This window comes from Ranitomeya variabilis, chromosome 4 (genome assembly GCF_051348905.1).
Source record: "Ranitomeya variabilis isolate aRanVar5 chromosome 4, aRanVar5.hap1, whole genome shotgun sequence".
Taxonomy (NCBI): domain Eukaryota; kingdom Metazoa; phylum Chordata; class Amphibia; order Anura; family Dendrobatidae; genus Ranitomeya; species Ranitomeya variabilis.
This window is the reverse complement of record NC_135235.1, coordinates 619,200,905-619,214,589: the sequence shown is the minus strand read 5'-3', so window position 1 is coordinate 619,214,589 and position 13,685 is coordinate 619,200,905. Positions and strand designations below refer to the sequence as shown.

At 43.1% G+C, this 13,685-nt stretch overlaps 1 protein-coding gene across 2 annotated transcripts in view; it reads left to right on the top strand.

Moving 5' to 3' along the window:
* Positions 1–13,685, top strand: part of MAP2K6 (mitogen-activated protein kinase kinase 6) — a 106,150-nt gene that overhangs the window by 20,656 nt on the left and 71,809 nt on the right. Inside the window, exon 2 of one of the 2 annotated variants that reach the window (XM_077253448.1) lies at positions 4,068–4,109. The exons of the other annotated variant lie outside the window; for it this stretch is intronic. Within the exon in view, the coding sequence (XP_077109563.1) occupies positions 4,068–4,109 (42 nt within the window). The remainder of the gene's footprint in view (positions 1–4,067; positions 4,110–13,685) is intronic. 2 annotated transcript variants of the gene reach the window in all.

Sequence of the window (13,685 nt, the reverse complement as noted above, 5' to 3'; positions counted from 1 at the left end):
GCTGAAGGAGTTAAGCGGCCATGTTATGTTTTTAGGTAAGTGGGTAAGAGATGGGTGGGATGCCTGCTCACCATATCTCCACCTCAAGGATGTGGCTGGGGAAATAAATGTCCAGCCAGTGTTTTGTGTCTTTTGTTTTTTCTGTGGTGTGTAGAGGCAAGCAAGCCCTAGGCTGATGCTCCTGTGGGAGCTGCCATGTGTTGGCCCAGAAGTGCTGGGCAGAACTGCTTATGAACTCTTATTTCCTTTTGAGCCAGAGAGGCTGTTTTTCTGTTATAATTTTGGGGTTCATGATAATGTAAACCACCCAGAGACTTTAACCCACGTGTGCCTGTGTCTACCTCGAGGAGCAGCTAAGTGAGGCGACCTGCCACAGGGAGTAGTAGTAGCAGTACGGCAAGCACTGCCTTGTGAGTGCTAGTGTATACATACAATATATAAGCGGGTTATTCTAGGGGCATCGGGTGGTGCTGCATACCCCCGTGTCCCACACTGTTAGGCCATGTGCACACGTTCAGGATTGTTAGCGTTTTTTTCGCGTTTTTTCGCTATAAAAACGTGATAAAAACGCGAAAAAAAACGCTTACATATGCCTCCTATTATTTACAGGGTATTCCGCATTTTTGGTGCAAATGTTGCGATTTTTTCCGCGAAAAAATCGCATAGCGGAAAAAAAAGCAACATGTTCATTAAAAATGCGGAATTGCAGGGATTCCGCACACCTAGGGGTCCATTGATCTGCTTACTTCCCGCACGGGGCTGTGCACACCATGCGGGAAGTAAGCAGATTATATGCGGTTGGTACCCAGGGTGGAGGAGAGGAGACTCTCCTCCACGCACTGGGCACCATATAAGTGGTCAAAAAATAAGAAATAAAATAATAAACAGTCCTATACTCACCCTCGATGTCTTGCCGCCTCCTCGCACGCTGCCGTTCAGTTTCTGTACCTGGTGTGCGCTGAAGGACCTCGCCGAATGACGTCACTGTCCTGTGATTGGTCGTGAGCGGTCATGTGACCGCTCACGTGACCGTGACGTCACGGGAGGTCCTGTGCGCACAGACCAGCTATACGGAACGGACGCCGGTGAGATGTCTGGGTGAGTATAAGCATTTTTTTATTTTTTTTATTATTTTTAAACATTCTATCTTTTACTATAGATGCTGCATAGGCAGCATCTATAGTAAAAAGTTGGTCACACTTGTCAAACGCTATGTTTGACAAGTGTGACCAACCTGTCAAGCGATGCTACAGATCGCAGGGAAAACTTTAGCATTCTGCAAGCTAATTACGCTTGCAGAATGCGAAAAAAACGCGAAAAAAACGGAAAAAAAACGCAAAAAAAAAAATGCGGATTTCTTGCAGAAAATTTCCGGTTTTCTTCAGGAATTTTCTGCAAGAAATCCGCAACGTGTGCACATACCCTTGGGTTGTATTTACATGCGCCGCGTTCAGGCTGTTAAGCGAGTGTAATCAACAATATTAAAGTAGTTTGGTGCTTGTTTACCGGCCTCTTTACACTGGCTGAGGAACAATGATGGGCTCAGAGCGATCACTAGTAGATCAATCTGCCCCCATACAGTATTATGTGTCCAGCAGCATATCTGCAGTTTACAGTCGGTGAAGTGCTGCTGAGAACAATGATTTTGTTCCGGCATCAACAATCCAATTGCCCAATAAATGAGCCACATTTTGCTTGTATGTTGGGTGATTACCTACATGTTTACGCCTACATCTGCTCTGCAGGGTTTTATAAATGTGAATGCTACACACGCTGTATGTTGTGCACACACTGCATGCTGCACGCATATGTATACACAGAAGACATAAACACATATGTATACACAGAGCACATACTGTACATACAGACATGAATACACAGCTCGCTCATGCGTACAGAGACATGAATACACAGAGCTTGTGCATGCATACAGAGACATGAAGAATACACAGCACGGGCATGCGTGCAGAGACATGAATACACAGCTCGCGCATTCATGCAGAGACATGAATATACAAAGAATGCGTGCAGAGACCTGAGGACGCGCAAGAGGTGAGTGAATAAATTGGACTGTAATTGAATTCAATTAGAATTTTACAAAAATCTGCATTAACTAAAATGCAGTTTTTTTTTTTTTTTCTAATTTGCGTTCATGTGGATTTGGCAAAAGCCATAAATTGAACTATATAAGGCCATAGACATTTTAAGCAAACCAAAAAATCCACTAACCTCACCAGCCACTCCAATCCTTATGTCACCTGTCTGGTCCTCGGCTGCATCTTCCAGTTGTCTTCGCTCGTGCTGAAATCCTCAGGCCTCTCATGCTGGACCTAGACTTCCAGGGTTTCTGCACATGTTCTTGCTAAGGTCACGATGCCGTGACACGAAAGGTCATGACATCATTGTGTGCGCAGTGACCTTTGGGGGTGCATGGGCGCAACCTCTCATGGCCTGGTCAAAAACATATGTCTGGCCTAACATAAGCGGCAGTGATCTGCAAATGCAACCGGGACGGGTTACTGAGAGGTGAGCAGCGAGTATAATATTTTATTTTTGTAATTTCTGCACTCTGGAGTAAGGGAGATTGAATTTGTGGAGAATAACTTCCTTGAATTATCTGCACAAACGTGTGAATTTGAATTTTGCTAGATCCACTCCTCTCAAATATACATGTGCATATACATAGCAAATACACACGCACACGCGCACACGTACACGCACACACGTATGTATACATACACACATGTATGCACAGCTCACGTGTACCTTCGCATGTATACTTACACGTGTATGTACATATACACGCTGGTATATACACGCTGGTATGCGCACGCACACACAGTGAGGGCCCCTAAGGAAGTGTGAGACCTGGGCAATTGCCACATTTTTGTTTTTCGTTAAACCCACGAAACTTAACTTACTGGGATTTTATGTAATATACCCACACAAAGTATCAAGTATTTGACATTTAAAGGAAATGAAACATGGTTTTCTATTGTTTTTTTTTAAATATATCATTATACTCCAGAGCTGCACACACTATTCTGCTGGTGCAGTCACTGTGTACATACATTGCATTACTTATCCTGTACTGATCCTGAGTTACATCCTGTATTATACCCCAGAGCAGCACTCGCTATTCTGCTGGTGCAGTCACTGTGTACATACATTACACTACTTATCCTGTACTGATCCTGAGTTACATCCTGTATTATACCCCAGAGCTGCACTCACTATTCTGCTGGTGGAGTCATTGTGTACATACATTACATTACTTATCCTGTACTGATCCTGAGTTACATCCTGTATTATACTCCAGAGCTGCACTCACTATTCTGCTGGTGGAGTCATTGTGTACATACATTACATTACTTATCCTGTACTGATCCTGTGTCACATCCTGTATTATACTCCAGAGCTGAACTCACTATTATGCAGAGCTGAAATCTCCCAGCATTTCCTGCTTGTTCAGTTGGTCAGTGTTTTGCAAACTGGGATATATCACTGTAGACCCTGTACAGTAACAATATAGAACACAGTAACAATATAGAACAAAGTAACTGTCATTGCATTATAGTGTATGTGGTGAGAAGTCTTCGCTTTCATAAAACAACTAGCCGAAAGGTGAATTCCGCTCTGTAGGAGTGTGAGATGGGTTATACAATGTATTTATAGTGACCAAACCCTTCATATATAATACCGCATTCATCATTGCAGCAGTATAGAGTCCATTACATCCCCCATGTCTCTAGTGCTGCCTGCAATCTACTTTTCAGGTTTAGAACATAAAGACATTTGCATGGGAGAATAAACTAGATTACAGATGGGGCGCTGTTACATTGCTGCTTCTGCATTTTAGGTTGTGGCAGTGGTGAAACTGATTTGAAGACAGTGGTATTGCGGATACTTTTGTAGAGTTTACAACAACTTGTATAGGTTTGTGTGTGCAGTATAACATAGATAATCGTGCCCCAAGATTGTCACTAATACTGGTTTGGTGTGCAGCTTGTTTTTGAAATGGAGATGAACACTTTTCATTTTAGGTGTTCCTTTAATTTGTCACACAGCTCCTGGGAACGTGAAGAAGGCCCCCACAAGCAAAGGAGTTGGTGAGTGTGTTGGGTGGATTGCCTGTGCAGTATGCATGAGCCCCTTTGTCATATGGCTCAGAAAAACGTATTTTCTCATTCATTTATTATCATCAAAGTGTATCTCCACATTATCCTCATCAATTCATAATCTACATATAGCATTCATCCTGTAGACTGTGAGCCCTCGCTGGCAGAGTCCTCTCTCCTCCTGTACTTGTGTGTGCCTTGTTTTACTCATGTTTATTGTACTTGTCTATATTTGCCCTGTTCACGTGTAAAGCGCCATGGAATAAATGGTGCTATAAAAATGTATAATAATAATACATCTACATAGAAACCTTTATATATACATCCTGTATTATATTCCAGAACTGCTCTTACTGATCTGCTGGTGCAGTCACTGTGTACATACATTACATTACATTACATTACTGATCCTGTACTAATCCTGAGTTACGTCCTGTATTATACTCCAGAACTGCACTCACTATTCTGCTGGTGCAGTCACTGTGTACATACATTACATTACTTATCCTGTACTGATCACTATCAATGACACTATAACAAATACTATAGATAACACTTATAAAACTTAACATTTAATTAATTTATAATAAAACACCATACACGACCTAAAAATATGATCTGCTAATAAAGGTACAAGGTGCATACGTTCCCTATAGAGCCAACTATCTGTCTCCTACCTGACAGCGGAGGTTGGCACCCTATACCACCTGCGCAATGGCGCCCCCGCTCAACGTTGACTAACCCCAACTAGCCCTATAGGGCCCTATCGTGAGGAAAAAGAGATACACTCAGCAGACCATACAAACAGACAAGACATAGAAAAGAAAGTCACTAAGGAATATATTGCACTTAATGAAGAGATGTTTTTGCACTATTAATTAAATGTGATAACTGTGCAACGGGTACTGACCCGTATTAAATATTGCACATATTGAGCCTGAACTGAACCTAAACAGTACACCCTACCTGTCTGCGGGGGTTGGCACCCTATAGTCCTACGCAAATGGCGCCCCCGCTCTAGTCGTCTGTCCCTAACTTTCCCTTAGTTAGATGTTCCTGCTCAGATAGGGACAGTCAGGATAAAATGAAATGTACAATGCAGGCAAGATAAAGTGAGCTATTCAGTGCAGGCCAGATAAAGTGCAAAGCCAGTGCATATATAGTGCAAAAATTGTCATAAACCCCGTGACTTCAAATATGACCAAGTATGTATTAGCATTAAATTATGCTTGGCTTCTAGCCCTGAGTATGCTTATGCTCGACGCGTTTCCCCTATGTAGGTTCATCAGGAGACATACCCATATCATAACAGAACAAAATAGTGACTTATCTGACTATGTTCTCGAGGAGCGATAAAGCCTCTAAACGCAGTGGGGAGCAATATCCATCCTGCACCTGCCGGTCTCTGTCAGCCTGACAGAGACCGGCAGGTGCAGGATGGATATTGCTCCCCACTGCGTTTAGAGGCTTTATCGCTCCTCGAGAACATAGTCAGATAAGTCACTATTTTGTTCTGTTATGATATGGGTATGTCTCCTGATGAACCTACATAGGGGAAACGCGTCGAGCATAAGCATACTCAGGGCTAGAAGCCAAGCATAATTTAATGCTAATACATACTTGGTCATATTTGAAGTCACGGGGTTTATGACAATTTTTGCACTATATATGCACTGGCTTTGCACTTTATCTGGCCTGCACTGAATAGCTCACTTTATCTTGCCTGCATTGTACATTTCATTTTATCCTGACTGTCCCTATCTGAGCAGGAACATCTAACTAAGGGAAAGTTAGGGACAGACGACTAGAGCGGGGGCGCCATTTGCGTAGGACTATAGGGTGCCAACCCCCGCAGACAGGTAGGGTGTACTGTTTAGGTTCAGTTCAGGCTCAATATGTGCAATATTTAATACGGGTCAGTACCCGTTGCACAGTTATCACATTTAATTAATAGTGCAAAAACATCTCTTCATTAAGTGCAATATATTCCTTAGTGACTTTCTTTTCTATGTCTTGTCTGTTTGTATGGTCTGCTGAGTGTATCTCTCTTTTTCCTCACGATAGGGCCCTATAGGGCTAGTTGGGGTTAGTCAACGTTGAGCGGGGGCGCCATTGCGCAGGTGGTATAGGGTGCCAACCTCCGCTGTCAGGTAGGAGACAGATAGTTGGCTCTATAGGGAACGTATGCACCTTGTACCTTTATTAGCAGATCATATTTTTAGGTCGTGTATGGTGTTTTATTATAAATTAATCAAATGTTAAGTTTTATAAGTGTTATCTATAGTATTTGTTATAGTGTCATTGATAGTGAGCAGATTTGATGAGGACACATTTATCTACATTCTGTGATATATTATCCTGTACTGATCCTGAGTTACATCCTGTATTATACTCCAGAGCTGCACTCACTATTCTGCTGGAGCAGTCACTGTGTACATACATTACATTACTTATCCTGTACTGATCCTGAGTTACATCCTGTATTATACCCCAGAGCTGCTCTCTCTATTCTGCTGGTGCAGGCACTGTGTACAGACATTACATTACTCATCCTGTAATAATCCTGAGTTACATCCTGTATTATACTCCAGAGCTGCACTCACTATTCTGCTGGTGCAGTCACGGTGTACATACATTACATTACATTACTTATCCTGTACTAATCCTGAGTTACATCCTGTATTATACTCCAGAGCTGCACTCACTATTCTGCTGGTGCAGTCATTGTGTACATACATTACTTATCCTGTACTGATCCTGAGTTACATCCTGTATTATACCCCAGAGCTGCACTCACTATTCTGCAAGCTTTATATCTTCACAAAGGGAATCAGTCAGGAAGATCTACCTTCCTAAGTCGTCTATATGGGCATGCAGTTCATAGAGAGTTCAATGACACAATACATTGATGTCTGTGATCTGCTGTCTTATTCCAGAGAAATCCTGTGTTCTCAACATGTAAATGAGCTATTAAGATCTATGGGCTGGACATAGATCTCCCTGATAATCTACCTCCATGGGTTATTTTAAATTAAAGGGTCTTTACCAGTGTGAGACATGTAGATCAGGAGAGCAGACTAGCGGTCATTACATGTCTCACACTGGTATCACCTCCTCTCATGTAAAATAAGAGCTGCAGGCAGATTCTCGGGGAAGTCTATGTCCCGCCCATAGATCATAACTGCTAATTTACATATTAAGAAAAACATGGATTTCTCTGGAATAAGATCTAGAATTATAGAATGTCAGAGTTGGAAGAGACCTCAAAGGTCATCATGTCCAACCCCCTTCTCAATGCAGCATTCCCTAAACCATCTCTGACAGATGTCTGTCCAGCCTCTGTTTGAAGACTTCCTTTGAAGGAGAACTCGCCACCTCTCGTGGCAGCCTGTTCCACTCATTGATCACCCTCATCTGATCACAGATATCAAGGTATCATTTTATTCAGCTGCTTAACCCCTTCATGACCCAGCCTATTTTGACCTTAATGACCTGGCCATTTTTTGCAATTCTGACCACTATCCATTTATGAGGTAAGAACTCAGGAACGCTTCAACGGATCCTAGCGGTTCTGAGATTGTTTTTTTTGTGGCATATTGGGCTTCATGTTAGTGGTAAATTTAGGTCGATAATATTTGCGTTTATTTGTGAAAAAAATTGAAATTTGTCTAAAATTTGGAACATTTCGCAATTTTCAAATTTTGAATTTTTATTCTGTTAAGCGAGAGTTGTGACACAAAATAGTTAATATAACATTTCCCACATGTCTACTTTACATCAGCACAATTTTGCAACCAAATTTTTTTTTGCTAGGAAGCTATAAGGGTTAAAATTTGACCAGTGATTTCTCATTTTTACAACGAAATTTACAAAACCATTTTTTTTTTAGGGACCACCTTACATTTGAAGTCAGTTTGAGGGGTCTATATGGCTGAAAATACCCAAAAGTGACACCATTCTAAAAATTGCACCCCTCAAGGTGCTCAAAACCACATTCAAGAAGTTTATTAACCCTTCAGGTGCTTCACAGCAGCAGAAGAAACATGGAAGGAAAAAATAAACATTTAACTTTTTAGTCATAAAAATGATCTTTAAGCAACAATTTTTTTATTTTCTCTAGGGTAAAAGGAGAAACTGGACCCCGAAAGTTGTTGTCCAATTTGTCCTGAGTACGCTGATACCCCATATGTAGGGGGGGAACCACTGTTTGGGCGCACGGCAGGGCTCGGAAGGGAAGGAGCGCCATTTGACTTTTTCAATGAAAAATTGGCTCCAATCTTTAGCGGATACCATGTCGTGTTTGGAGAGCCGCTGTGTACATAAAGATTGGAGTTCCCCCACAAGTGACCCCATTTTGGAAACTAGACCCCCCGAGGAACTTATCTAGAAGCATAGTGAGCACTTTAAACCCTCAGGTGCTTCACAAATTGATCCATAAAATTTTTTTTAGCCTCAATTTGTTCATTTCCACATGGGTAACAGGATAAAATGGATCCTAAAATTTATTGAGCAATTTCTCCTGAGTACACAGATACCTCATATGTGGGGGTAAACCATTGTTTGGGTGCTCGGAAGGGAAGGAGCGCCATTTGACTTTTTGAATGAAAAATTAGCTCCAATCGTTAGCGGACAGGGCGTTTGCAGAGGCCCTGATGTGCATAACCAGTAGAAACCCCCCACAAGTGACCCCATTTTGGAAACTAGACTCACCAAGGAACTTATCTAGGTGTGTGGTGAGAACTTTGAACCCCCAAGTGCTTCACAGAAGTTTATAACGCAGAGCCGTGAAAATAAAAAATCATTTTTCTTTCCTCAAAAATTATTTTTTTGCAAGCCATTTTTTTATTTTCACAAGGGTAACAGGAGAAATTGGACCCCAAAAGTTGTTGTCCAGTTTGTCCTGAGTACGCTGATACCCCATATGTGGGGGTAAACCACTGTTTGTGCACACGTAGTGACGTTTTGAAATGCAGACTTTGATAGAATTGTCTGCGGGTGTCATGTTACGTTTGCAGAGCCCCTGATTGTGCCTAAACAGTAGAAACCCCCCACAAGTGACCCCATTTTGGAAAATGGACCCCCCAAGGAACTTGTCTAGATTGTGGCGAGCACTTTGAACTCCCAAGTGCTTCACAGAATTTTATAACGTAGAGCTGTGAAAATAAAAAAATCACTTTCCCCCCCCCCCCCCACAAATATAAATTTTTAGCCCCCAATTTTTTATTTTCCCAAGGGTAACAGGAGAAATTAGACCCCCAAAGTGGTTGTGCAATTTTTCCTGAGTACGCTTATGCCCCATATATTTGGGTAAACCACTGTTTGGGCACACGTCGGGGCTCGGAAGGGATGGAGCACCATTTGACTTTTTGAACACAAGATTGGCTGGAATCAATGGTGGCGCCATGTCGTGTTTGGAACCCCCTGATGTGCCTAAATAGTGGAAACCCCTCAATGCTAACTCCAACACTAACCCCAACACACTCCTAGCCCTAATCCCAACCCTAACCCTAACCCCAACACACCCCTAACCCTAATCTTAACCCTAATTCCAACCCCAACTCTAATTCCAACCCTAACCCAAAGGCTGTGTGCCCACGTTGCGGATTTGTGTGTGGATTTTTCCGCACCATTTTTTAAAAATCTGCAGGTAAAACACACTGTATTTTACCTGCGGATTTCCTGCAGTTTTACATCTGCGGATTCCTATTGAGGAGCAGGTGTAAAACGCTGCGGAATCCGCAAAATAATTTACATGCTGCGGAAAATACAACTCAGCGTTTCTGCGCGGTATTTTCTGCACCATGGGCACAGCAGATTTGGTTTTCCATAGGTTTCCATGGTACTGTACAATGCATGGAAAACTGCTGCAAATCCGCAGCGGCCAATCCGCAGCCAAATCCGCACCGTGTGCACATAGCCTAATTCCAACCCTAACCCTAATTCTAACCCTAATTGCAACCCTAACCCTAGTTCTAACCCTAACCCTAGTGGAAAAATAAAAATATATCTAATTTTCTTTATTTTATTATTTTCCCTACCTGTGGGGGTGATGGGGGGGGGGGGGGTATTTACAATTTCTTTTACTTTGATCACTGTGATAGGTTGTATCACAGTGATCAAAATGTACCGGCATTGAATGAATGAATCTGCCTGCTGGCAGATTCGGCCCCCGCCATTTTGGAAGATGGCGTCACCCATCGCTGAAGACCGTCGCCAGCGGGAGGGATGCCAGGACTCGGGATGCACAGAAGGTGGGGGGGCGGAGGACAGGCGGGGGGACGGTGGACAGGACGGAGGGGAGAGGAGGGCTAACGGCAGCGGCAGATAGCCGCTGTCAGTCGGTGGCGGGGGTAGATCGGGGTCTCCAGCCATGGCCGATGATATTGCAGCATCGGTCATGGCTGGTTTGTAATATTTCAGCAGTTTGACTGGTGAAATATTACAAATTGCTCTGATTGGCAGTTTCACTTTCAACAGCCAATCAGAGCGATCGTAGCCACGTGGGGGCAAAGCCACCCCTCCCTGGGCTGAAGTACCACTCCCCCTGTTTCTGTAGGTCGGGTTTCACCCAATCTGCAGCAACGCGATTATTCTGTGACACAGCATATGCGTCACAGGTCGGATTGGCACCGACTTTCATGACGCATACGCTGTCACAGGTCACAGGTCGGGAAGGGGTTAAGTGTGGCTTGCATGCCCATATAGACTTCTTAGCAGGGTTGATCCTTTTGACAGTTTCCCTTTAAGTCCACGTTCAGTATTTGATCAGTATTTCACATCAGTATTTATAAGCCGAAACCAGGAGTGGAACAATCGGAGGAAAGGTATAATAGAAACACGTCACCACTTCTGAATGTTTCACCCACTCCTGGTTTTGGCGTATAAATACTGATATAAAATACTGACCAAATGCTGAACATGTGAACGCGGTCTAACAGTGATTTATTCCTACTGCATCTTAACATTTTACACGCTCTCATTGCTTTATACAGTTGTGGCCAAAAGTATTGACACCCCTGCAATTCTGTCAGATAATACTCAGTTTCTTCCTGAAAATGATTGCAAACTCAAATTCTTTGGTTTTATTATCTTCATTTAATTTGTCTTAAATGAAAAAACACAAAAGAGAATGAAGCAAAAAGCAAAACATTGGCCAATTTTTGGAGTTGTGTGTGAAATGATCAGACAAAACAATTGGCACCCTCAGCCTAATACTTGGTTGCTCAACCTTTAGCCAAAATAACTGCGACCAACCGCTTCCGGTAACCATCAATGAGTTTCTTACAATGCTCTGCTGGAATTTTAGACAATTCTTCTTTGGCAAACTGCTCCAGGTCCCTGATATTTGAAGGGTGCCTTCCCCAAACTGCCATTTTTGGATCTCTCCACAGGTGTTCTATGGGATTCATGTCTGGACTCATTGCTGGCCACCTTAGAAGTCTCCAGTGCTTTCTCTCAAACCATTTTCTAGTGCTTTTTGAAGTGTGTTTTGGGTCATTGTCCTGCTGGAAGACCCATTACCTCTGAAGGAGACGCAGCTTTCTCACACTGGGCCCTACATTATGCTGCAAAATTTGTTGGTAGTCTTCAGACTTCATAATGCCATGTACACGGTCAAGCAGTCCAGTGCCAGAGGCAGCAAAGCAACCCCAAAACATCAGGGAACCTCCGCCATGTTTGACTGTAGGGACCGTGTTCTTTTCTTTGAATGCCTCTTTTTTTTTTCTCCTGTAAACTCTATGTTGATGCCTTTGCCCAAAAAGCTCTACTTTTGTCTCATCTGACCAGAGAACATTCTTCCAAAACATTTTAGTCTTTTTCAGGTAAGTTTTGGCAAACTCCAGCCTGGCTTTTTTATGTCTCGGGGTAAGAAGTGGGGTCTTCCTGGGTCTCCTACCATACAGTCCCTTTTCATTCAGATGCCGACGGATAGTACGGGTTGACACTGTTGTACCCTCGGACTGCAGGGCATCTTGAACTTGTTTGGATGTTAGTCGAGGTTCTTTATCCAACATCTGTACAATCTTGCGTTGAAATCTCTTGTCAATTTTTCTTTTCCGTCCACATCTAGGGAGGTTAGCCACAGTGCCATGGGCCTTTAAACTTCTCGAGGACACTGCGCACGGTAGACACAGGAACATTCAGGTCTTTGGAGATGGACTTGTAGCCTTGAGATTGCTCATGCTTCCTCACAATTTGGCTTCTTAAGTCCTCAGACAGTTCTTTGGTCTTCTTTCTTTTCTCCATGCTCAATGTGGTACACACAAGGACACAGGACAGAGATTGAATCACCTTAAATCCATGTCAACTGGCTGCAAGTGTGATTTTATTGCCAACACCTGTTAGGTGCCACAGGTAAGTTACAGGTGCTGTTAATTACACAAATTAGAGAAGCATCACATGATTTTTCGAACAGTGCCAATACTTTTGCCCACCCCCTTTTTTATGTTTGGTGTGGAATTCTATCCAATTTGGCTTTAGGACAATTCTTTTTGTGTTTTTTCATTTAAGACAAATTAAATGAAGATAATAATACCAAAGAATTTGTGTTTACAATCATTTTCAGGAAGAAACTGAGTATTATCTGACAGAATTGCAGGGATGTCAATACTTTTGGCCACAACTGTAGTTAATCTGTCTGCCAGTAAGCTCTATGACTAGATTTTCGACCGATACTGGCAGAAGTTTAATGATATGATCCAGCGTAGAATTTGGAAGGAGTATAAGATGAGCAATGCGATGTACATACAGTACTGTGCAGAAGACTTAGGCCGGTGGGGGGGAGGGGGGAAGAAGCTGCAAAATAAGAATTCTTTTGAAAATTGAAGTGTTAGGCCATGTTCACACAGTGCGTTTTTTACTGCAGAACCGCAGCGGTTTTGCCGCTGCGGTTCCGCAGCTGTTTTCCATGCAGGGTACATTACAATGTACCCCTATGGAAAACAGGAACCACTGTGCACACGGTCCTGAATTTCCCTTAAAAAGCCGCGATGAATCGGTGCGGGAAAAAAGGAGCATGTCACTTCTTTCCCCGAAACTGCAGCGGTTCTGCACCCATAGACCTCCATTGTGAGGTCAAACCCGCAGTAAAACCCGCAGATCAAAAATATATCTGCGGGTTTTATTGCGGTTTGTGGTGCAGAACCGCTGCAGCCGGAAGTGCGGGGAAGCGGCCGGAAGTGCGTGGGCGGAAGTGCTTGGGCGGAGAGACATGGAGGCATACCGTCGCATGGGGGTCGTGTCGGCCGTTTGATTGAATTGGTATGTGTGTGTGTCTGTCTGTGTGGTGTGTGTATATGTGTGTGTGTATGCGTGTGTGTGTGTGTGTGTGTCCCCATGCGACGCCACCATTGTGCTAAGTCGCCGTATGGGACTACGACTCCCATCCGGTATTAGGATGGGAGAGTTGTCCCTGTGTCCGGCGACTTAGCACAATTGTAAAGTTACACAAAACACACACAATACACATACATGACACACAGTACAGTACATACAACACATAACATAGAGTATATACTCACCAACAGCACACTTGTAGGCGAAGCCCTCGATCCTCCAGGAAAAAAT